The sequence below is a fragment of the Danio aesculapii genome, chromosome 3 (genome assembly GCF_903798145.1).
Source record: "Danio aesculapii chromosome 3, fDanAes4.1, whole genome shotgun sequence".
NCBI classification, from domain to species: domain Eukaryota; kingdom Metazoa; phylum Chordata; class Actinopteri; order Cypriniformes; family Danionidae; genus Danio; species Danio aesculapii.
The window spans coordinates 40824579-40847994 of NC_079437.1; the positions used below are offsets into that span (position 1 = coordinate 40824579).

Sequence of the window (23416 nt, forward strand, 5' to 3'; positions counted from 1 at the left end):
ATTTAACAAATGAAAGCAATTAAACCGTGATCAAGGAGTATTAAAAGCGAGAGAAAGTAGATAGGTCTTTAAAACAGACTTAAACACAGAAATTGAGGGGGAAAGTCTAATATGGATTGGTAGTGTTCCAGAGTTTGGGAAAACATTCACCTCGTCTTTTTAAGGTGGGTTCTCAAAGGATCTCAATGATCGAGACAGAGCAAGTCAGTAAGGTGCTGAGGAGCAAAATAATTGACTGCTTTGTAAACAAATAATAACATTTTTAAATTAATCCTGTATTTAATGTGTAACCAGTGAGGTGCAGCTAAAATAGGAGTTGTCGACTCATATTTGCGAGTGCCAGAAAGTAGTCTAACAGCGGCATTTTGTACCAGCTGCAGACCAGAGAGAGAGAAGACTGAGAAATACCATAATAGAGTTGCAGTAATCGAGATAAGTTGTTATAAAGGCATGAATCACTGTTTGAAAATTTCTCTTGGATAAAAATGGCTTGACTTTAGACAGCTGTCTGAGGTGGTAAAAGCAGGATTTTACAACAGTACTGATCTGTTTGTCAAATTTTAAGTTTTCATCAAACATAACACAGAGATTTCTTGCACACTGGGTAATATGTGGGGCCAAAGATCCCACATTGACATTTAACAGAGAATTTTCTTTGTGCCCAAATAAAATTACTTCAATGCCATACATTTCCCAGAAAAAAAATGTAATTTCACGTATACATTAAAAAGAGAACCCAACTGTCTATATTAAACACATGAAATGAGTATAATGTGAAATATTATGTAAAAAAAGATCATATTTGACTCAAACTTGTGAGATTTTTTTTAAATGTATTTATTTATTTATTTTTATTTATTTATTATTATTTTTTTTTATTATTAATTTATTTATTTATTATTATTATTTTTATTTTTTTTTAAGAGTTTAGTATAAATTTTTAAATCAAATAAATGCTGGTGTGGGAACCATAAAATACTTTTCAAATCATTTTAAAATGCCAAAAACTTGCTGGTAGAGTTACAGATGAGTGAATTTGATAGATGAACATGCTGAAGAAATGAATCATATCTTAGAATAATACTTCTGCATTTTCAGCACATTTTTATTGATTTATTTTTAAGCAGTTCCAGCACGACGCTTCCACCGCAGGCTAATGGAACACACAAGTCACAAGCAGAGAGCAAGTCTGCTGAAACTGAAGGTAACGGTTCAGCACTACAGTCTCCACTGATGGAAAATAACTGTCATTCAACACCCAAACTAGCTAAAAATCACCAGTGTTTGTGCGGTCCTGTTTTACTGGAATTTGGAAGTTTTATGGCTAAAGTCTAATTTATGTACAGCAGTTAATTTTTCCATTAACAATGATCTCACTCCTTTTTTGATGATAAAGATCACACTGTCAGGACTCAGAAGAACACTGTGTAATTCATGCAGAACTATGAGGTCATTGCTTAAGCTGAAAAAACGAAAACGATTCTTAAAAGATACTACTTTTGACATTCATACCAGGGCTTAAAACGAACCACAGGAAACTGATCCAGGGTTATCTTGCTTTGTTTTGCACTGCTCATAATTTACCTGTGGTTAACAAGTAAAATTATATCTCAGTTCTGAGGTCTGTTGTGCAACGCTGTTTTGGTAGGTTTGTGTTTATTTTTCACAAACTATTCAAATAGGTTGGTTGAACCAGGTTAACAGAGTAGGAGAGCAGATTTTATTCAGGGTTAAAGGTTAGAGAGCGCAACAGTGAACTAATCAGCTGTGAGCAAAGTCACATGGATTTTTGTGCATTAGTCACTCGCATTGTCTTTTTTGTGCTACAATTTAAATTTGTTTACAGTTTTGTTTTGTTTTGCTGCTGCTGTTGTTTTTTTTTCTTTTTCTTTTAAATTTTTTTTTCCGGGGTTTTCACCTTTAATATTGATAGGACAGTAGGAAAGTGTGGAGAGCAGAGAGAGGGGGGAAGGATTGGCATAGGACCTCGAGACGTGAATCAACTTGGGTCACTGAGGGCACCGGAGTGCCATGTGTTGAGACACTAACCACTACACCATAGGCGCCCATAAACTTTTTCAGTTTATTCATAACAATTTGCTTTTGTATAATGTTGTTATTATTATTATTATCAGCAGTATTAGTTATTATATGCATATTTATATTTGTTTTATTAAAAACAAGCTTAGATTTGCCCACCTGTCAGGTTTTAGACCATATGGGGCACAGCATGTGTTTTAGGATACAACTCAGTTTTTTTGACCGCACTTCGTTATTATTGTTTATTTATTCGTTTGCTTGAAAATAGTACTGAATTTAGAAATAGTTTTGAAACAAATCTTTGCGCTTAACAAAGGAAACAAATTATTTATAGGCTAATGGATATCTGTGTGTACAACACCTTTCCCTATCCACGAGAGTGAAAGCGAAAGTAAACAATGAGGAGTCTCATCTCTCATTCTCGCGGTAATGGGAGATGAGACGGTTTATTCTCAAAACACACCTATAACTCCTTAAGAGAATAAGCTCAACCCTGTAAGACCATGCGCACGGCGCAAAGTGGATTTTTTCCATCCTTAAAAAAGCAAAAGTGGACTCTGACACGCCCTTAATGTGTTTGCGCCCTGCGCTTTGGACTTTGCGCATGGATCGTCAAAATAGAGCCCTTTGTCTTTTTCACAGTGCATTTTTGAAGAGTTCAAAACAAGATAACTTTTCTTGCAAATGAACTCTTCAATGGACATTAAAAACATCATTTATGAAAATGAATATAAACTGCTATTTGTTTTCACAAATTATAAACTATTAGTTTGGTACGACCGTATTGGCATTGTTTCATAAACCCAGGCAAAAAGTTGTGCTAAACTCCCTTCTCAATTACAACTGCAAAACATTCCTTCATTTTTAGTTAAAGGCATAGTTCATAAAAAAAAATCACTATCCACCAATTTTTTTGCACCTTTTGGAATATCGAATTAAAAAAATGTTAACACCAAGAGCAAAAAAAAAAAATGGAAACCAAGATTTGTAAAATGTGCATAGAAATGTCAACAAAAACTGAGTAAGATCAAGTTTTTATTCGGTACGCATAGACTATGATGGAAACACATTTACCGAATACATTCCAGCAGGCACAAGTGGTGTAATTCGTATAATGAGATGATGTCATGACAAAAATGGGTGTGATGGGACAACATTAATGGACAAACCAGCAGACAGGCCACATTGTAAAACATCTGAAATGTTGTTTTGGTCTTCTTTAAATCCCTTAAGGCTTAAGCAAAGTCCATCAACAAAGTGGTTCGGTATTATTAGCTCCAGAACTGTCTTGAGCCTTTGCGCTCCCAAAGAACAGACTTAAACCTTCAAAAGCCACAATGCGTTCATTGCCTTTGTCCTTTGAAGCACAAGTAATTTATTGTGTAAGAAAAAAAGGCCCAGTGGCATCTTCCATCGCAGCAAATTCAATTTTTCTATTTGATATTTGGCACCAGTTAATCAGAAAGTCAAGATTTTGTTCTCTTTCACTCATTGGATGGAAACGATGCTTTATTCACAAAACGTTTTATGCAATATTCTGTTTTTACGCACAAGTTTAATGTGCATATTTGGATGGAAACGTAGCTAGTGACATCCATATTTAAACCATGAATACAGTAGAAGTCAATGGCTGTTTTTTCCAAACATTCTTCAGAATGTCTTTTGCTTTCAACGGAAGAAATAAACCTCAATAATAAGAATAAGTAAATGATGACAATTCAAATTTTTGTGTAAACTATTTCTTTTTAAAAGCAGTGATTGTTTGATTATCTATGGTTTTGCACACCTGTTTAAAGCTCTTATGTGTTCATTCTCCAGATTTGTTGGAGGAAATGCGCAGTGTCCTGTCTTCTCCCATCCTGGATTCTCCAAACAGCAGTGCGGACATCACTCTTGACACCACTGGAGATCTCACTGTTGAGGACGTCAAAGACTTTTTAATGTGAGCGCTCTTTACTTCTCTTCTACTCTATTAGAGCGGAGTGCGTTTTGGGTTTTTCTCATGGCTTTGCCGCTTCAGGACTGTGGATGAAGCTGAGAATAACTTCAGGAACATGACTGAGGAGGACGGGAGGCCTGCTGGAATCCTCATCAACTGAGACGAGCCCTCACACAGCTGGAGGTGAGCAGTATTTACTGTTCCTCAGTGAACGGCAGACTGGAGGTTTCTTATTGGATGCTGGAGGGAGGAGTGCTGCTGACTCTGGCAGTTATTTAAAGGGACAGTTCACCCAAAAGTGAAAATTCGGTCATCATTCACTCTCCATTCACTTGATCCAAGCCTCTTTACATTTCTTTCTTCTATTGCACACACAATATTTTTTTGACGAAAGCTGGAAACCAGTAACCATTGACTTCCATAGTATTTGATTTTCCTACTATGGAAGTCAACGGTTACAGGTTTTCTGCATACTTCAAAATATCTTTCAAAAGTCAAAGGTTTGTAACAACTAGTGAATACATTTTCATTTGTGTGTGAACTATCCCTTTTATGTGCAGATGAGTGTTAGATATTAGTTAGCAAAGTGAATGGGATATTTTCAAAATTCTGTAGGTTTTAAATGGATACTTTTTCAACAAGTAACAGTAGAGAATTATATTATTAATAATACACTGATTATTCTTGTAACTGTTCCTGAAAAAGTTAAAGATCTAAATTTTATACAATAAACACCTTTTTTTTAACAGACCACTAAAATAATGACACAGGCTCACACACAAAGTTATTCATTCAAAAACAGTTACAGATTTCCATGGAAAGCACCTAATTGCAGGTATTTGTAAAAGTTCACGCAAAAATGAAATCTCTGCTTCTGCTGTAGTGGTAGTAGTTGTTGTAGTAGTAGTAGTAGTAGTAGTAGTAGAAGTGGTTGTAGTAGTAGTAGTAGTAGTAGTAGTAGTTGTTGTTGTTGTAAATGTTGTAGATGTTGTAGTAGTAGCATTGCAGACGTAGTAGTAGTTGTTGTTGTTTTAGTAGTAGTGTAGATGTTGTAGATGTTGTTGTTCTTGTAGTAGTAGTAGTTGTTGTTGTAGATGTTGTAGTTGAAGATGTTGGAAATGTTATTGTTGTAGATGTTGTTGTTGTTGTAGTTGAAGATGTTGTAAATGTTATTGTAGTAGATGTTGTAGTAGTGGAGATGTTGTTGTAGTTGAAGATGTTGTAAAGGTTATAGTAGTAGTTGTAGATGTTGTAGATGTTATTGTAGTAGTAGTTGTAAATTGTTATTGTAGTAGATGTTGTTGTTGTTGTTGTTGTTGTTGTTGTTGTTGTTGTTGTTGTTGTAGAAGTATTTGTTGTTGTAGATGCTGTAGTAGTAGCATTGCAGACGTAGCTGTAGTAGTAGTTGTTGTTTTAGTAGTAGTGTAGATGCTGTTGTAGTTGTAGATATTGTTGTTGCTGTAGTTGAAGATGTTGTAAATGTTATTGTAGTAGTTGTAGATGTTGTAGTAGTATTTGTTGTTGTTGTAGATTTTGTAGTAGAGTAGCATTGCAGATGTTGTTGTTGTTGTTGTGTTAGTACATTTTGTTGTATTGGTAGTTGTTTTAGATGTTAGGTGGTGTTGTAGTACATTTTGTTGTAGTATTTGTTGTAGATGTTGTTGTGGGAGTAGGAGTAGTAGCACTGCAGATGTTGTTGTTGTTGTTGTAGTAGTTGTAGATGTTGTGGTTGTAGTAGTATTTCTTGTTGTTGTAGTTGTCGTAGTATTCGTAGATGTTGTTGTTGATGATGTTGTAGTAGAGTAGCATTGCAGTTGTTGTTGTTGTTGTTGTAGTAGTAGTAGTTGTTGTTGTAGTACATTTTGTTGTATTGGTATTTGTTGTTGTAGATGTTGTTTTAGGTGTTGTTGTTGTTGTAGTATTTTTTGTTGTTGTATAAGTATTTGTTGTTATAGTGGTAGTTGTTGTAGATGTGGTAGTAGGAGTAGTAGCGTGCAAAGTGCTGAACACAGTCAATACTAATTAAAAAGACAAATCACAGCACTTAAATAACAACTAAAACATAAAAACAAACCCCTCAACATTCAAAAGGCTCAAATGCTAAAGAACGAAGATGCAATCTCAGAAGGTTTAAAAAAAAAAAAAAAAAAAACAGTAAAATTGGAACATGTATAATGTGAGGTGGAAGCTTATTCCAGGATTTTGGAGCGATAACAGTGAGATCCCCTCCTCGCTTACTGGTCCTTGGTACAGAAGGAAAGACTGATCTGATGAACTTAATGACCTACAGGGACTGTATACGTGTAGAAGATAATATAAGAAGGTGATAAATAAGGTGTCAGACCATTTAAGGATTTATAAACAAAAACTAATGCTAAAACTTTTAAAAATCTAGTAAAATGGGGAGTAATTATTGAGTTTTATATGAACTATCTCTATGTTTTATGTTGTTTATTTGTGTTTTCCCTTGTGGAGGAAAAAGCCATCTTGTGGCCATGTTTGGCAGTGCAGACATTTGACTGATCATAAGATCAAATGGAGTGTTTGGACGAATGCCTGTGATTTTTATGTAATAACATTAGTATTTAATGAAGATGTCTATTTTTAGGAGCAGTCTGAATGCCTGAAGACTCACCAGATGAACTTATTACTTCAGATCGGATCTCTACAGAGCTCCAGAAGTCGCATCAAACAAGTTTTTACAATGGGAACGTTGCACTTTTTTCCCTTCCTCCCCTGTGCCAAAAGACTGAACGAGTCAATCTGTTATCCTCTTCTCCTTCACCTTTCCTCCAGTTTTCCATTTTTTCCACCCCAACAACCGCTGAGGGTTCCTCTGAGGGGCCATGAAATGGTAAATTTGAGAGGTGACTTTAAAGGGATCAGGCCATAAAACAGCCGAGATGTTGCACAATGTCCATATACAGGTAGGGGGGCTGCTTGAACTGAGCCCGTTTTTTTAACATTCCTCCTTTCTGCAGTCACCTCTGCTCTCGTTAATTAGTGCAAAATCAATATCAAAATACTTTGAAGTCTGGTTTATAGCTGCTACAGTAAATCTCAGAGTATTCGGGATCGACCGACTGCACCAAATAGGTTTATATACGTTTATGGCACAGCTATTCAAGCATAATTTAAACCGTTAGTTCAATCAAAAAGGAAAATTCTGTAATTAATAACTCATCCTCATGTCGTTCTAATCCCCAAAGACCTTCATTCATCTTTGAAACACAAATGAAGATATTTTAGGTGAAATCTGAGAGCTCTCTCATCTTCCTCATCGGCAAAAATATCCAGTTCTGAAAAATACCTAAAAATCATCTTCAAAATGGATGATATGACTTTAGTGGTTCAACTGGACTATTATCAAGCTTTGAGAATACTTTTGTGCACTTTAAATAATAATAACTTTATTTAGCAACTTTATTTAGTGTCAGCATATTGCGCATGTTTATGTGTCATGCAGTGTTTCTCAACCACGTTCCTGGAGGACCACCAGCTCTGCTCATTTACCGTGTCTCCTTAACCAAACACACCTGATTCATATCATCAGCTCATTAGCAGAGACTGAAAGAACTGTAATGGGCGTGACAGACAAAGGAGACATACAAAACATGCAGTGTTGGTGGTCCTCCAGGAACGTGCTTGATAAACACTGCTTTAATGCACAGTATTTGTGGATGTGTGCGCCCTATACTGACACTGAAGACAAGAAACTGTTGAATAAAGTTGCTATTTGGATTTTATGTGAACTGTTATTCTCATAGCTTGATAATGTTCCGATTGAACCACTGACTGTTCTGTTTTGATATTTTTGGGTATTTTTTTCTGGACTTTAATCATTCGTAGACAGCAAGATTCCCAACTTGATCAGAGAGATCTTGGATTTCACCTAAAATATCTTGATTTGCGTTCTGAAGATGAACGAAAGTCTGGTTTAGAACGGCATAAGGGTGAGGAATTGAAAACAAATTGTTCAAATTTTGGAGTGAACTAACCCTTTAAGGCAAAACTCATTTAGCTCATTACCATGGGAGAAAAGTATATAGTCTTTATGAAGTGTTTACTTTTTTCCCTTATTTTTCAATAATTACTATGATACTGTGATGGTTTCTGAACACAAATCAGGAGTCTATTAAGAAGTTATGGACCCTGTGGGTTTGATAAGAGATGTTTTCCTTTCATTCATTCGTCTTATATTATAATTATTATTATTTTAAAATAATGTCCCTTAACCTCTTGCCATTGTAAGTAATTCTGGCATTTAACTGTGAAGTGTGTCATTTGAAGGAACGCGAGAGTAATTCTAACTCGTTTTGCTTTTTGCCACAGTATTAACACATTATGAGGGAGCTAATGACTTTTTGTATTTACACAGTATTCCTTAGAATAATTTTTATATGGCTTATAAGGGGTTGGTATTTTGTATTTTAGATATCTCACTGGTATTTAGGCATTTCTAACACTGCATTTTGTGGGGCAATTACAGACAGTTACGTAGTATTATATGAAGTTGTTACTATAGGCATTAGTGTAGCTAATAGAGGAGAACAAATCAATAATGAAGGAATTGGACTAGTGTTGTACAGACACATTGAAATAAGACACAATTGGCTGCTGGGATGCAGATGTTAGTCAGTGTGCTTTTAGAGGACTTTTAACATGAAAGGATCTATTTAAATTGTAATTACAAATTAAACTGCACATAAAAACTCTTCATGGTCACGTTTCTCCCTGGTTTTTGTTTCGTTCGTTACATGTCAAAGGGACCTCACTAATTGTAGTTATTTTATTATTTGTATATTTTTGCCTTGCATAACCTTGTAACTTTCCATCCAGCACCTATCCTGTGAACATGTATTTAATTTTATTTTTTTTTCCTGTGTAGAATTTTAATTTTGAGATATAGCAATGCTAATGAAATCTTGAATGTTAATAAAGTATTTACTCCACATTTCAGTGAGTCTTCAGTGTGGTCTTAACTCAAAGCAGGATAAAAACAAATTACAGTTTTTTTATTTTCCTGCAATGAAAACATTTAGGAGCATATTGCATTTAGGTTCTTTTCAATGTTATTCACTTTATTACATCAATCCCATTAAATCAATTTTTATGTATTATTAACTTTTATCATAATAGTGAACGATAACAACACACCAATAAGCAAATAACAGTAATACAAAATAATATTTATATTTTTAAAAATCTAATAAAAAAGTGGTGCAGGCAATTTTTACAGTACTATCTTTACAAATGAGGTATCTAAAAATTATAACAAAGGCACCTATGATGAAAAGCATCTTTTGTAAGCTGTTTGGACAGAACTGTGTGTAGGTGTAGTGTGTCCACAGTTATATTGTGCTGATACAAAGACAATAAGCCTCTTTTTTTTAAATTAGTTAATTTTTTTATTTCCTGACGTTAAAATAGTATCCAAATCCCTCCCATTTTAAGGCCGACTGCAACTTGGTATAGGAGTAGTGGTGGGCAAAGTGATGCTCCATGAAACATTGAAACAGTCGAAGCAAATGTGTCGATTAAATGGGGCCAGCTCCAAATGGGTAGGTCAGTTCCAAGTGGGCGGGACTTGAGCTGAAAGTGGGCTGTCCAAACCTGAATTTTTCATTGATCTATTTAATGTCTCCATGGCAGAGTCTTGTTTTACTAACATCTACACCTACCTCAACCCTAATCCCAACCTACTTGCGGCAAATTTGGAGCTGTCTGGGCTGCACAACACGACTCTGTTGACACTGCAGATTACTAAAAATGTTTACATTTGAGACGTTTTCAAATAAAAACTAATTTTGCTCATATGAACTCTCTGGTAAAAAAATTGACAAATTTTTAGTTTTTTTTGGAAAAGGTTAAATTTTAATATGATAAAATATATTCATAGATAAACAACATGAATGTGTACTTTTTTTTTTTTTGTGAGAAATCTTCAAATAAACCCCAACCACATACTGAAAATAATACTCTTTAATTAAAGACAAAGACAATCTACACAAATGAAAAAAAAACCCAGCAGAAAATATGCAAAGCAGTTCAAAACAATGTTTTGTTAGATCATTTTGAGTAATGATAGATTAATGTGTCATCTCCTCTTGTTCTTCCTCCTCCTCCTCTTCTTCCTCCTCATCATCTTCATCAAAGTAACGCTCCTCTGCATCACGACTTACAATATCCAGATTATCATAATCTGGATTCTCATCTACTTCACTGCAAAACATCAATGTCAAGATATGAGATGAATTTACTGTTAATTTAATCACCCTCAGGCCATTCAAGTAGGCCTTTCCCTCAGTAAAAGATTAAAAAAAAGATTCTTTGCTGAAACCAAGATTCTCTGTAAGTCAAAAAACATACAAGGGAGGCAACACAAAATTATACATTGAGGTCTTATAAAGCGAAAGCAAACAATATTTACAGTATGTTTCATATATACACATACAAAATCAGCTGATGGAAACAACAGGATGCGCACGTTTTGAAAATCTGCATAAAAAAAACATGCAGATTACTGAGTAGGATAAAATTTATTTGATAAGATGTGCATAAACTATGATGGAAACACTTTTACCGAACAAATTCCAGTATGTTTATTAAAAAAAAGTCATGTGATTTTGTTATAAGAGATCATGTGATGATAAAAATGTGGGTGAATGGACAAACTAGCAGACTGAGCACTTGTAAAACATCTGAAATGTTGTTTTGGTCATTTTTTTTAACCGTAACCATTTCAGTATTAGTGTTATGTTATTACTGACCTCCAGAACTGTCAAGAGCATCTGTGCTCCACCTCTCACGCCTTCAAATGCCACCATGCGTTCATTGCATGGAAACGCTGCTTTATTCGCATGTCTTTTATGCCATATTCCACTTTTGCGCATAAAGTTAATTTGATGTATGAATGTACTAAAACTTAGAGGTATGTGACGCAAGTTAACTGCTTTATCTCTATTATCTATGTCGACTGATTTAACCCATCTGAGCACATCTAGGTTACTAATGGTTGACAGAGCATTATTTTATTTTGAAGGCGATTCCATTTTGGTGGGGACATTTCAGCAACTGATGGAAATGCCCCATGCCTGTCCATGCCAGTTTTATGCCCCCTGATGCTCAGACAGTTTAGAGAAGTGTTCGCAGCTTAGCGTTTTCAGAAAATCGGTGGACATGCACCCTAATAGTAAAAGTAGACAATAAGCAAGTTTTACCTGTAGTTAAAGTCATCTTTGCCATCCAAGAAGCGCTGGTGCATCTGACTGAGGAACTCTTCTCTCAGCATGGCTTTCTCTTCTGCATCAGGCTCATACTCCACCTGTCTGACCTCTTCACATTCTACCACACACACACAGACAGAGATTAATCCATCAAACCTACTGAATGAAATCTGAGTTATGATCAGAGCTGATGCTCCCTAAATGCACTTTACACAAGTTGTGTAATCAACCAGGGGTCACTTTTGCTCTCAGAGATGGTATAATGACAAGGGGTGTGGGTAACACTTTATTTTGATGGTCCATTTGAGTTTTAGTAGACTGTCTGCTCAATATCTGTTGATACTGCTCCTTCAAGACATTTACCTGACTAGAAGAAACTTTGCAAGTACATGTCAACTTACACTAACCCCAACCTAACAGTCTACTAATAATCTAATGAGAATTAGTTAGCATGTAGATGCAATGTAATTTAAATTCAACAAACGGACCATCAAAATAAAGTGTATGTAAGAGATTTTTGCAGCTTTTTTTTAATTGATTTTTTTTATCCAGTGATTAGAAGAATTGCCACATTCAGTTCCCTTCCTTCAAAACCACGCAGAGTCATCCTTTCTGTGTCCAAATCAGCCAGTTCAATTAACATTCATGACTGTGGGATGTGCTCCATAATGATAAAAAATATGATGTTTCCCGAATAACTTGTGTATAGGTGTGTATTAACCCTTATATACTGTCGGGGACGTTTTCATCCACTCTGGGGTGATTTTGAGTCTTAATTAGCCATAACTGTTTCTGTGTTTTAGCTAGCAGAATGATTTTTAGTGATAAATCTTATCTAACATACTACTTGTTAAAATATGTTACTCATGTTAGTGTAAGCATTTGAGAAAATGCTTTGAAATAACAAAAAAAACTTTAGCGATACACTCTGGGCAAATTGACTACCCTTTTGTTATGTTAGGGATGAAAAGCTTCACTAAATTAAACTGCTGTAAAAATGCACCATACTAATATTTTTTCCACATTTTTTACATAAATCTGTCAATCAACCTCAGTCCTGATCAAAACTACTAAATTGCTAGGAAAATTTTTACTCTTTAATGGCCAAGCTCATAAATGATGTCACCGATTTGGTGAAAAAAAAATACACAAAATGACGTATTTTCAATATAAAAAGTAATTGTGGACTGGATTTTTTAAAATGACCTCTTATCAAAGTCTGGGAGATGTGAAACAACATTGATGCATTGGTTTTGAAAAACAAAAACTCCCTAATTTACTGTTGGTGGCTGTTTTGGCCCATTGACTTCCATTACAACCACATTTTTTTGATTACAACATCATGACACCATATAATCATGCATTTTTGATTGTTGGTGGTTTTCCCTATTTGGGAAGAGGTCAAATTTGCTGTTGATCATCAGTTGGCACCATTACCCATAGGCCTGTGTAAAAAAAAGTTTAGTTTCTGGATTTTATATGGAGTATAACAGCCAATTAAACTGTGTGTATGTGTGTCTGAGTGTGAGAGTGACCTTTGCGTACTTACCTTGATGTGTCTGAGAAAATCTAAATATGCATCTCAGCTCTCAGAACTACATGGTGTAAGTAAAAACAAAGACTGTGTATTTATGCACCATCAAATGTGGTCATAACTGAAGTCAATAGGGCAAAAACAGCCACCAACAGTAAAATGAGACAAAATGAAAATCTAACAATGCATCAAAGCCAATGTTGTTACTAATTGTACACATGTCCAAGCCTGTGATAAAAGGAAAGAAAAATCTAGTCAACAATTACTTCTTATATTGAAAATACGTCATTTTGTGTGTTTTTTTCCACCAAATCAGTCACAACATTTGTAAACTTGGCAATTAAAGAGTTAAAATCCTGTCATTTTCTAAACAATTTAGTAGTTTTGATCAGGACTGAGGTTGAATAACAGATTTATGGAAAAAAAGTGAAGAAAATATTTATCTGATGCTTTTTTTTTTACAGCAGTTTAATTTAGTGGATGTTTTCATCCATAACATAACAAAGGGGTAGTCAATTTGAACAGTGCACAAACTATTACAAACAAATAAGAGAAGAATGAATCCTTCATTGCTCTTAACAAAACTGTAGTATAAGAATAATAATGTGATTCCTTGATTTACTTTCAGTAGACTAATTGTTGCTAAGCAAAACTGAAAAGTATTTGAAAGATATTTGAATGTATTTTCCCATTTGATTTATTCTATAGTTTAAAATGTACTTTTCTTTTTAAATCATATCACTGATTATTTCAACTGACTGTTTTGTTTGTTGACAGTGAAACAACTCTAAAAATGCAAATGAGGGTTGGGGGTTTAATTAAAGCACTGACAGGGGCTCCCTCACAAAGTTTTTCTTAGGGTCAGTTATGACTGATTAAGAGAGACTCAGACCTTCATCCTCAGACTCCTCCAGTGCGCACTGCTCTTTCTCCTGCTCCTGCTCCAGTCGGCTCTGGATGAGTTTCTCCTGGTAGGAGTTGATGAGGAGGTCAGCAAGTCCTCCTGTGCCGCTCCTCATGGCCTCCTCTGAGCGCTGCAGGATCTCGTCTTCGCTGAGGTACTGACCGATGTACTGCTCGTACAGCAGCGGGTCTCGCACACGCATCTGCTCCTCGCTGAAGTACTGGCCCTCTGAGGAGAGACAAGACTGATCAAGAAAATAGTAAAAGCCTTGATCAGACTGTCCGTACAAAATCTGATGATCTGTTTATTCAACTGGAACCTGAACTGAACGATCAACTGTTAACACAGTATAGCCAAACTCTTCAGAGGAGATTGGAGAAATCTGTGATGATTTTTATGGCAGTGACGTTGAGCTTTCATGCACATGTCAAAAAAGCAACAAGGTATGCAATACTAAAGCATGATAATGTCTTATTACACTGTAAAGAAATGCTAGGATCTCTTTGTGTTGTCCCAATGTAAATTGATCAAGTTAATTGAACATAAATCAATTAAGCTGCCCCTCCCAAAAAAAACCTAAAGAATTGTGTTGTTTCAGCTCATTTTAAATATCATAGTGTACATTGGGTCTCTTTATTCCACGCCCGCTGTCTCACAGAGCTGCAGATGAGCAGATTCCACAAGGATTGGCACAAAAATTAAAGAAATATGATTTGAAACGACATATGAATGTAGATTCAAATGTATTTGTAAACATTTGTTTGCATATTTGTTTGTTTTTTGCTGTTCACACTCTCTCAGAGGTGCTGTATGTAAGTGTTTGATTCTTCTAAAGAATAGAAATATTATAATATGCAGATATTTAAGAAACATGACAAGTGAACATTCTGGTTTATCTGAAAAACAATGCTAAAGTCAGATATTCTGACGGAAATGTTTTTTCCGTGCCGAAACGCTGTCTCCGTTTTGGTTCTTTTAACCCAACCAATGCCAGTTTATCCAACTACTTCAGCACTCCGGGCTGCCTTGGTAGAAAACCGTGTATTTCGTTCAGTCATTCAGAAAGGCTCTGAAAGCATGTGTCTGTGACCCAAATGCGACATCAGGTGGACAATAGAAGACTCCTAAATGAGACTCAGATTCAGAGTTGTACATGAGGTTATTAATTAGCATATTATTATTACAAGGGTAAACATTAGGTGAGTAGGTAACATTGTAACACTGTGTCAAAACACGCTACGTGAGCAGATTTGCAGTGATAAGCAATTTGGCTGTTTGCACCAGACAAAACATGCCAGAAATTTTAATACAGCCATTCAGAAGCACAGAATATGCAATCACTCGCTAAATGGTAAGGGTTATAACCTAATTAATACATATTAAACCTCTTTATCATTAATAAATGTACATGCTGAATCACTGATATATGTTGGGTTGCATTGTTTGAGTTCTAAATTCAGTTTCACAGTTTATTTTATTTTCAAGATCCGAGATGAACTATCTCCTGCTGCTTTCAGTAGTATGGCAATAAATGTCATGAAAAATGGCATTTAAACTCAGCATTTAACACTGAATAAAGCTCATGAGGTGATCACTGTCATCATGGTCATCAGCTGCAAGAAAAAGAAGCCATTTCTAATATATCAATTTGAAGAGTTGGTTAGAACAAAAACTCCTTTTAATATGGAAAATATTCCTTCTATCAGGTGCCGTTGCTTTTATATAAAACACGGTTTAAATCAGCCTTTAGGCTCGTTCGTCACACTCGCTCATGTTGGTCGTCAATCTAGCAACCTGTTCTTGGGTTTGTTTTAATCCAGGAATATAATACCTAGTTCCACCACTGGATGTCAAACTTACATACTGCACCTTTGATATTATTGGGTACTAATATGCACAAAATATGCACATATAACAAATAATATGCACATATATATGCACAAAAATTTGATTTAGACAGTCTGAACAAAGTCAAAGAATGCTTTGATTTTGTACTGTTAAATACGTAAAGTACAAGACTGTTTTCACGTAGCAATACTTTATCAGCATCATAATATGAATATTTAGAGATTAAAACAACACATTTATAGATTTTTCTAGCTCTTTTAAAGTAAAATGTTATTAATTTACTTATATTAAAATGTTAAAAAGCATGACAGTGCAGGTAAATAGCACCAATGTGGTTCAGGTGTCCCGAATTTTGTTTGAATTCTGGCAATGTTAAAATAGTAAAAAAAATAAGTAAAAAAAAAAAAAAAAAAAAAAAAAAAATATATATATATATATATATATATATATATATATATATATATATATATATATATATATATATATTTTTTTTTTTTATTTCAATTAGGGCTGCAGAATATTGGAAAAATGTAACATTGCAATATTTTTATTCTGTAATATATAATATATATTGCAATATGAATACAATTGAATACATATGAATACAAATCTTAAAATCTCAATTTGGAAAGAATTTATAATGTTAGATTGATTGGGTTGATTCTGCAGTTGATTCTGCATCTCCATACAACCTAATAAACAATCTATAAATACAATAAAGGAAAAGATACAATTAAAAATAAACAGTTTTTATTGTTTTCCAAGTCCAACAGCATTCAGGTATAGTTATTAAATAATACAAATAATTCAATAAAATTACTGAATGTTTTTAAAATCATTACGGCCCATTCAAACAGGGCGTCAATGTCAACGCTTCCCATTCACTTTAAATGGGTGACGTCAAGCATTGCTGAACTGAACTGTGGGTCCATCGGCGCCGCTTCTGTGGCGTTGGCCGCAGCAGAAGTTGAGACTTTCTCATATTTTTAAAGCGCCAAAGGAAGCGTCAGCCAAACAGATCGATTTACGCAAATACAGCTCAAATAGTAGCCGATTGCTGACTAATTTCATTGGCTGATGTTGCCATGACGAGTGCGTCAGACACACCCTCTGTCAAACGTTGACGCTGAAGCCCCGTGTTAATAGGGCGTTATACGATCACAGGCTTCAGAAACACATGCAACTGAGAAATTAAAATACAAACTGAACATTGCAAATCCTGCGATGTGACTATTGTGAATGATGACATTGTGATATCGATGCTGAAACAATATATTTGTGCAGCCTTAGTTAAAATATATTTTAAATTGTAATTAGAATTCACAAAACAATTGTTTTTACAACGATGATAATAAAAAACATTTTTAAAAATACAACCTAGTTTTTCAACTCAATGTATTTACAATTATGTGTTATCATCATTACCCTCACTGATCCAAAAAAATTAAAGCATACAATTCTATATGAACTCAATGGTGTAGATTTTGTGCCAGCTAATATTTTTAAAACTGCAAAGGAGCTTAATTTCATGAAGTTTTGAATCTAATTTATTTAAACTTAAATAACATACAGTAATAAAATACAAAAAAGACAAATAAATACAAAATAAAGATACAAATAAGCTGTGCCATTATTGGGTAGGTCTGAAAAACATGGAAGCTGGTCTATACATAAATAACTGAGATCATTTACAAATAAAAGTACAAGCATCTCCCATTTTTACTGCATTTTTTCAGATTTTCAAAACACCTTATCAGTTTATCTGAAAAATCATTCCAGACTGAAATTCAAGCTACTGTTTAAAAATGCCAGCCTGTGCTTACCTTTCTGAAGAGCCCGGAGAGCTGCATACCGGTGATTCCGAACTCTTCTCCGGTCAGCTGATCCAGACACCCGTCTCTGAATCTCCTTACAGTAATACTGCACCCTGCAGTCGCTGCTCAGGTGTGAGAAAGCGTCTATGTGCTCTGGCTTCAGATGGGCCTGATAGCGCTCCAGAAAGACTAAAGGCCTAGATCTATACTGATCCATTAAGACCTCCCTCTTCTCCTCCAGAGTTAAGTCCGGATCCCCCAGCTGCTGGCTTTTCACTGGACTCCCACTGCCGGCTATAGTCTCTATCATTGAGCTGAGACTGCTGGACGGCTCATCCTGAGGAAAAACAAGCACTCAGTTAAAATGATTGGTAAAAGTATACTGCGTGTGTATCAAAAGACACAAATACTAAGATGGTGCACTCGTATTACTTAAAGTTAAAGAAAGAACAATGCACACAAAGTATGGTGGAATAAGTCCTGCATTCTAAATATAAGAGTAGGGATGCACTGAATTTTTCTCTCCCAAAAACTGTCATCTAAAAATGCCATATTTGGTATTCTGCTGAAAGAGAAAATGGCCAAAAATAGGGTTATGCTGCTCCCCACTCCAGCATCATATGGGCTGGTTCTCCCATGATGCCATTCAAGCAAGAACCACAACTGCATTCACTGTCAATAAAATGTGACCCTGGAGCACAGTCAGAGCTGCACGATATTGGGAAAAATGTACATTATGATATTTAATTTTTTTTTGCGATTTATATTGTGATTTTTATTCAAGACAGCTTAATGATTTTAGATTGACTGGGATGATTTTGTAGAGGAGTGCATAAAATATAATCAAATTGCAAGCAGAGATAAAGCAAATATACAAATGATACAGAAATAAACTAATCAAATGTACAATAAAGCAGTATATTCTTCATTGTGTTAATAATTAAATATGATTACTCTTTGTTCAAGCTACAAATGTAATTTTACTTGTGAAACAATTGATAGCCCCCCCCCCCCCCCCCCCCCCCCCACAAAAGAGTGTAAATACTTTATACATGTACAGTCCCTGCTTTTTAATAGGTTTAATCAATTATAATTATAATTATATATTAATAATTATAAGTTTGTATTAACTAATCTAATTTGTATTATCAATATTATCTAAATATTGTATTATCTCATGGCAATTTCAGGTTTTATATTATTCAGCCTCAGGTGCTAGGCTGTTGCACTAAATAAAAGACATAAGGACAGGTGACTTGCGGAGGATAATAACAAATGTGCGTCCTGCGGCTTTATTTATAATGTACATAGAGCGCACGTTGTCGTGACATGCAAATGTGAAAAAAAAAGCAGGTTTGTCAAACGCACACATAGGACTGCACAATATCATTATGCCCGAATGACGTCCGGAATGAAGCAGTTAATGCTCCTCCTTGTGCACAATGAATCAATCAGGTCTTCTGCTTTAATGACAATGATAATAAAAATAAAAAAACTTCGGATTTATGCAAATTACAAAGGTCACCCCATTGAGGTCGGAAAACACGGAATTCTGTATTTATACGGAAGAATCGCATCCCTGTATATATTATGGACGAAAATTTTATAGCTTTTCCAACTATAATCCTGACTCTGCATTGCACACCCTGTGATGTGACTATTGCTTATTCACACATTGCAATATCGATACTGAAACGATATATTGTGCAGCCCTAATACTAGTCATAAGTGTCAAGTTTCAGAAATTGAGAATTATATTTAATATTAAATCTGAATTGAAAAGCTTTGCATTGATGTATTTTTGGCTGAGATAAAACTATTTGGAAAAACAAACTCTGAAAATTGAGAAATTTGGCTTTGAAGAGGTCTAAATTAAGTTTCACAATGCATATTACTGATACAAAATTTGTTTAAAATAAATTTTAGTAGAAAATTGGCTAAATATCTTTATGAAACATGATCTTCTTAACTTACAGTTTTTCTCAGTGGCTTTGGTACATTTCTCAGACCATAATTAAAATTTGCAACACTGTAAGTGCATGTTCTCAAAACAACATGGATTACCTACAAATGCCAGTCTCTTGCTCAAAATCTTTAGTTCATCACTCAGAACTAAATTTCTGTGTCAATGAACGTGTTAGTGCTGTCAGAATGACAAGTCCTTGTGCCACTTTGTATGGATAAGACAGTCAAATTACTTAGTCATGTCGTCAATACAACAGTGTACTCTGGGGGGTGTTCTAATGTAAACTATGGCATTTTATTTATTTTTTTGCTGTTTGTACTGTAATTTGTTGACAAGTCATGTCATTTTGATACAGAAAGGAAAAGACAGCACATGAAAAGAAGGAAACAATGGTGTCTGAGGCTCACAGTATGGCCATTTCCATAAACCGATCTTTTATTATTCGACTATGCTTAGGTATACACAGATTGTCTTTATGAGGCACCTTTAAAGCTCTAACAGTTAAACATTCATTTCATTCTTTTTTTTTATTGCATTGTTTATGAGGAAATTTGTTTGTCTGTACTGCTCAGTTAACTTGCACAATAGTAAAACCAACATCACAAAGGAACATAGAATCATGATTCATGATTTTCCTGAAAAAACAAACAAATAAACAAACAAACAAACAAACCAAACAAACCAAACACCTCACCTGCAAATCTGCAGAGCAGCTGGGTGTGTTGTTGACCTCTCTGGCAGTTGTCTTAGGAGGACAAGGAGGAGCAGCTGGACTGTCTTGAGGAGCAGGTCTCCAGGTAGGTGGGTCAGGTTTGGAGGAGGGCTCGATTTCTCCCCACAATACTGTCTTCTGCTATAAAGACATTCAACAGGTTAGTATCACTTTTGGACAAAATAATTTATATAATAAAATAATAGCATATGTGCAAATCTGCATGAAAAGTTAGCATTTTGCCATGACTTTCAGCTTTCATTCTATTTTTTTCTTTTAAGTCGCAATATAAGTAGTCACAGAACTTCCATACAGCAAGTAACATAAAAGAGATAATAAAAAGGTAACATAAAACTTGGACACAAAAAGTGCTATTCGAGATCAAGTCAAGAGCTTTAAAACAATTATATATAATTGTATATATTATACATATTATAAATTAATATGTTAAAGGGTTCATCCAAAAATTTACTCATCTTCATGTGATTAAAAACCTTTATGAATTTCTTTATTGTTGCACACAAAAGAAGATATATTGAGGAATGCTGAAAACCTGTTACCATTGACTTCTATAGTAGGAAAAACAAATAGCATGGAAGTCAATGGTTACAGGTTTCAAGCTTCCTTCAAAATATCTTTTTTTGTGTTCAACAGAAGAAAGAAATGTAAAGAACTTTGGATCAAATGAAGCATGAGTAAATGACAAATTTTATTTTAGGGTGATTGATACCTTTAATTACACACTCACACACACACACACACACACACACACAAAAATTATTGTGCGGGAAAAATTACGTAATTACAAAATTGTAAACTACTGTAAGTATTTATGATATGCATACATAGATCATTGCATGAGAATGATCATATTTGGGAGTCCATGGCATCAAAAAAAAGGCCAATAACATTTGTGACACCACCCGGACCACTAAACCAGTCATAACAAGTAAACATGTTTTTTACATTAAAAGTTATACATCACAAATAAAATATTTTCATAAATATTTCCATTAATGCCTGACATGTGTGTTGGACAGCTATTTGAAAATCTGGAATCTGAGGGTTTATTGGGACATTCATATTATAATAACTTTTGGGATAAAAAAAAACTTATTAAATATAAAGATATAAATAGGCTGTGGATATAATAATAATAATAATAATAATAATAATAATAATAATAATATATATAATCAACATAAGGCTGGTTTTGTGGTCCACGATGAAAAAAAAATCTATAAAAAAACACCTCACCGGTGGATCTGGAGAGTGTGTCCGTCTCTGGTCAGTCCCGCGGCTCTTCACGATCTCCTGCCCTTTAACACAGGGCTCGATTTCTCCCCACATTTCAGAATGCAGTTTAAATGTCAACAAATGTTGATTTATTAGCCAAATGTTTCTGGATATTTTATGTTTATTCTGCCAATCATACCAACGCTTGACAACAGCCGGAAGTAACGTTTACTATTCGAAGCTATATTTGTAAGAGACATTCGTAGCTCTTATTAACATACCAATTTTGCATGATTCCTTTAAAATTGCCTGTATTTAAAACAACAACTGCGTTTTTCTGCTCAGCAGTGTAACAACACTAATATATCCGTGCGGAAAATTCTCATTCCAGATTGTTGGTTCCGTTCCGTTTGCATCAATGTGTGTACGTTTATTGTTGTCCAGGAGATGGCGACAAACACAAACCCAAACCTACAATAAAACCAAACCACACAACATGTCCTGATCAGAAAATCCTTTCTCCAAATGATCACAGAAACTGCATCTTCTTTACATTTGACCACTTTCCAGCAGTATCTGAGTGATTTTAACATTGATATTTTTACACAAAACACAAGACTCATTCACTCAAAGAAACGCAATGGAGTGTAGCCTACATTTTCCAGAAGATGATGTCCACATTTATGAATTTTGTTTATTATATATATATATATATATATATATATATATATATATATATATATATATATATATATATATATATATATATATATATATATATATATATATATATATATATATATATATATATATATAAATATATAGTTGAAGTCAGAATTATTAGCCCCCCTGACTTATTGGCCACCGTTTATTTTTTTACCTCAATTTCTGTTTAACAGAGAAGATTTTTTTCAACACATTTCTAAACATAATAGTTTTAATAATAAATTAATTTCTAATAACTGATTTATTTTATCTTTGTCATGATGACAGTAAATAATATTTGACTAGATATTTTTCAAGACACTTCTAAACAGCTTAAAATGACATTTAAAGGCTTAACTAAGTTAATTAGGTTAACTAGGCAGGTTAGGGTAATTAGAAAAGTTATTGTATAATGATGGTTTGTTCTGTAGACTATTGAAAATAAAATAGCTTAAAGCGGCTAATAAAATTGTCCTTAAAATGGATTTTAAATATTTAAAAACTGTTTTTATTCTAGCCAAAATAAAACAATAAAGACTTTCTCTTGAAGAAAAAATATTATCAGACATCCTGTGAACATTTCCTGAATCTGTTAAACATCATTTGGGAAATATTTTAAAAAGGAAAAAAAAAATTCAAAGAGGGGCTAATAATTTTGACTTCAACTATATATATTATTAGCCCCCCTTTGAATTTTTTTTTCCTTTTTAAAATATTTCATCATCATCTAATATAATAGAAATATGAACTATTATAGCTTTTTATTCTCCATTCCTCATTTATGTTGAGCTGCTTTGACACAGTCTACATTGTAAAAGTGTTATAGAAATAAAAATGAATTGATTTGAATTGCCTTTCAGCAGTTCTTGCATGTTTTCCAGAAGACATAATAAGAACAAATGAAACCAGTCATCCAGTTTAAAAAGCTCATTGTGTTGACTTTCTGAGTATTATTAAATTGTCTGCAATTTCATAGAATTATAATGTATAACTGATGTTAAAATATTGTTCAGAAAAATGACATAACCCACAAGTTTTGGGGATATCATTTTTCTTGAAACCTATACTTGCCATATGAGTTCCAGATTAAAGAACTAAACATAAGAAATCTAATGAAAATAATTAAAAACCTTTATACAGAATGTATTTTGTAATCTGTAATGAAATTCATTTTTAAAGTAACCTTACTAACTCCGAGTTCAAGTAGAACACTAGTACATTAACTTTAGTAGGCTTGGAAATTAACCATTGTTTTATAGCTAGTAAGAACAACATTCATTTGTTTTTTTTTTGGTGCAATGATTGCAATTTGCATAACCATAGATTTACTACAAGTACCATGCTGAAACTATGATCAGTGCAGCAAAACGCAGCACATGATTGAATTGTGTGGTCACCATTTGGTTTATCTACAGTACCCATATTTTGTTTGATTTAATCTAGTAAAAACTACAGTTTATTTTAATTTCTTTTGTTGGTATCATTTTAAGTA

At 34.1% G+C, this 23416-nt stretch overlaps 2 protein-coding genes across 4 annotated transcripts in view; one reads left to right on the forward strand and one right to left on the reverse strand.

Moving 5' to 3' along the window:
* The window catches only part of llgl1 (LLGL scribble cell polarity complex component 1), a 79681-nt gene extending 70743 nt beyond the window's left edge, over nucleotides 1-8938 (forward strand). The window contains exons 20-23 of one of the 2 annotated variants that reach the window (XM_056453991.1): nucleotides 1125-1204; nucleotides 3859-3982; nucleotides 4061-4162; nucleotides 6588-8938. In XM_056453991.1, the coding sequence (XP_056309966.1) occupies nucleotides 1125-1204; nucleotides 3859-3982; nucleotides 4061-4139 (283 nt within the window). In that variant the 3' untranslated portion in view covers nucleotides 4140-4162; nucleotides 6588-8938. The remainder of the gene's footprint in view (nucleotides 1-1124; nucleotides 1205-3858; nucleotides 3983-4060; nucleotides 4163-6587) is intronic. The other variant, XM_056453992.1, reaches the window with a different exon arrangement.
* A 1005-nt stretch (nucleotides 8939-9943) lies between these two features.
* ccdc97 (coiled-coil domain containing 97) lies at nucleotides 9944-21592 on the reverse strand. 2 transcript variants are annotated; one of them, XM_056453995.1, is made up of 6 exons: nucleotides 21241-21592; nucleotides 19966-20121; nucleotides 17315-17642; nucleotides 13632-13871; nucleotides 11200-11323; nucleotides 9944-10201 (listed from the first exon to the last, which is right to left on the reverse strand). In XM_056453995.1, exons 1-6 carry the CDS (start codon nucleotides 21331-21333, stop codon nucleotides 10069-10071), a joined length of 1074 nt encoding a protein of 357 aa, XP_056309970.1. In that variant the 5' UTR covers nucleotides 21334-21592; the 3' UTR covers nucleotides 9944-10068. The 2 variants fall into 2 exon arrangements, with proteins under 2 accessions (XP_056309970.1, XP_056309969.1); XM_056453994.1 differs by having other exon boundaries at nucleotides 19966-20124.
* Between the last annotated feature and the right edge of the window lie 1824 nt (nucleotides 21593-23416).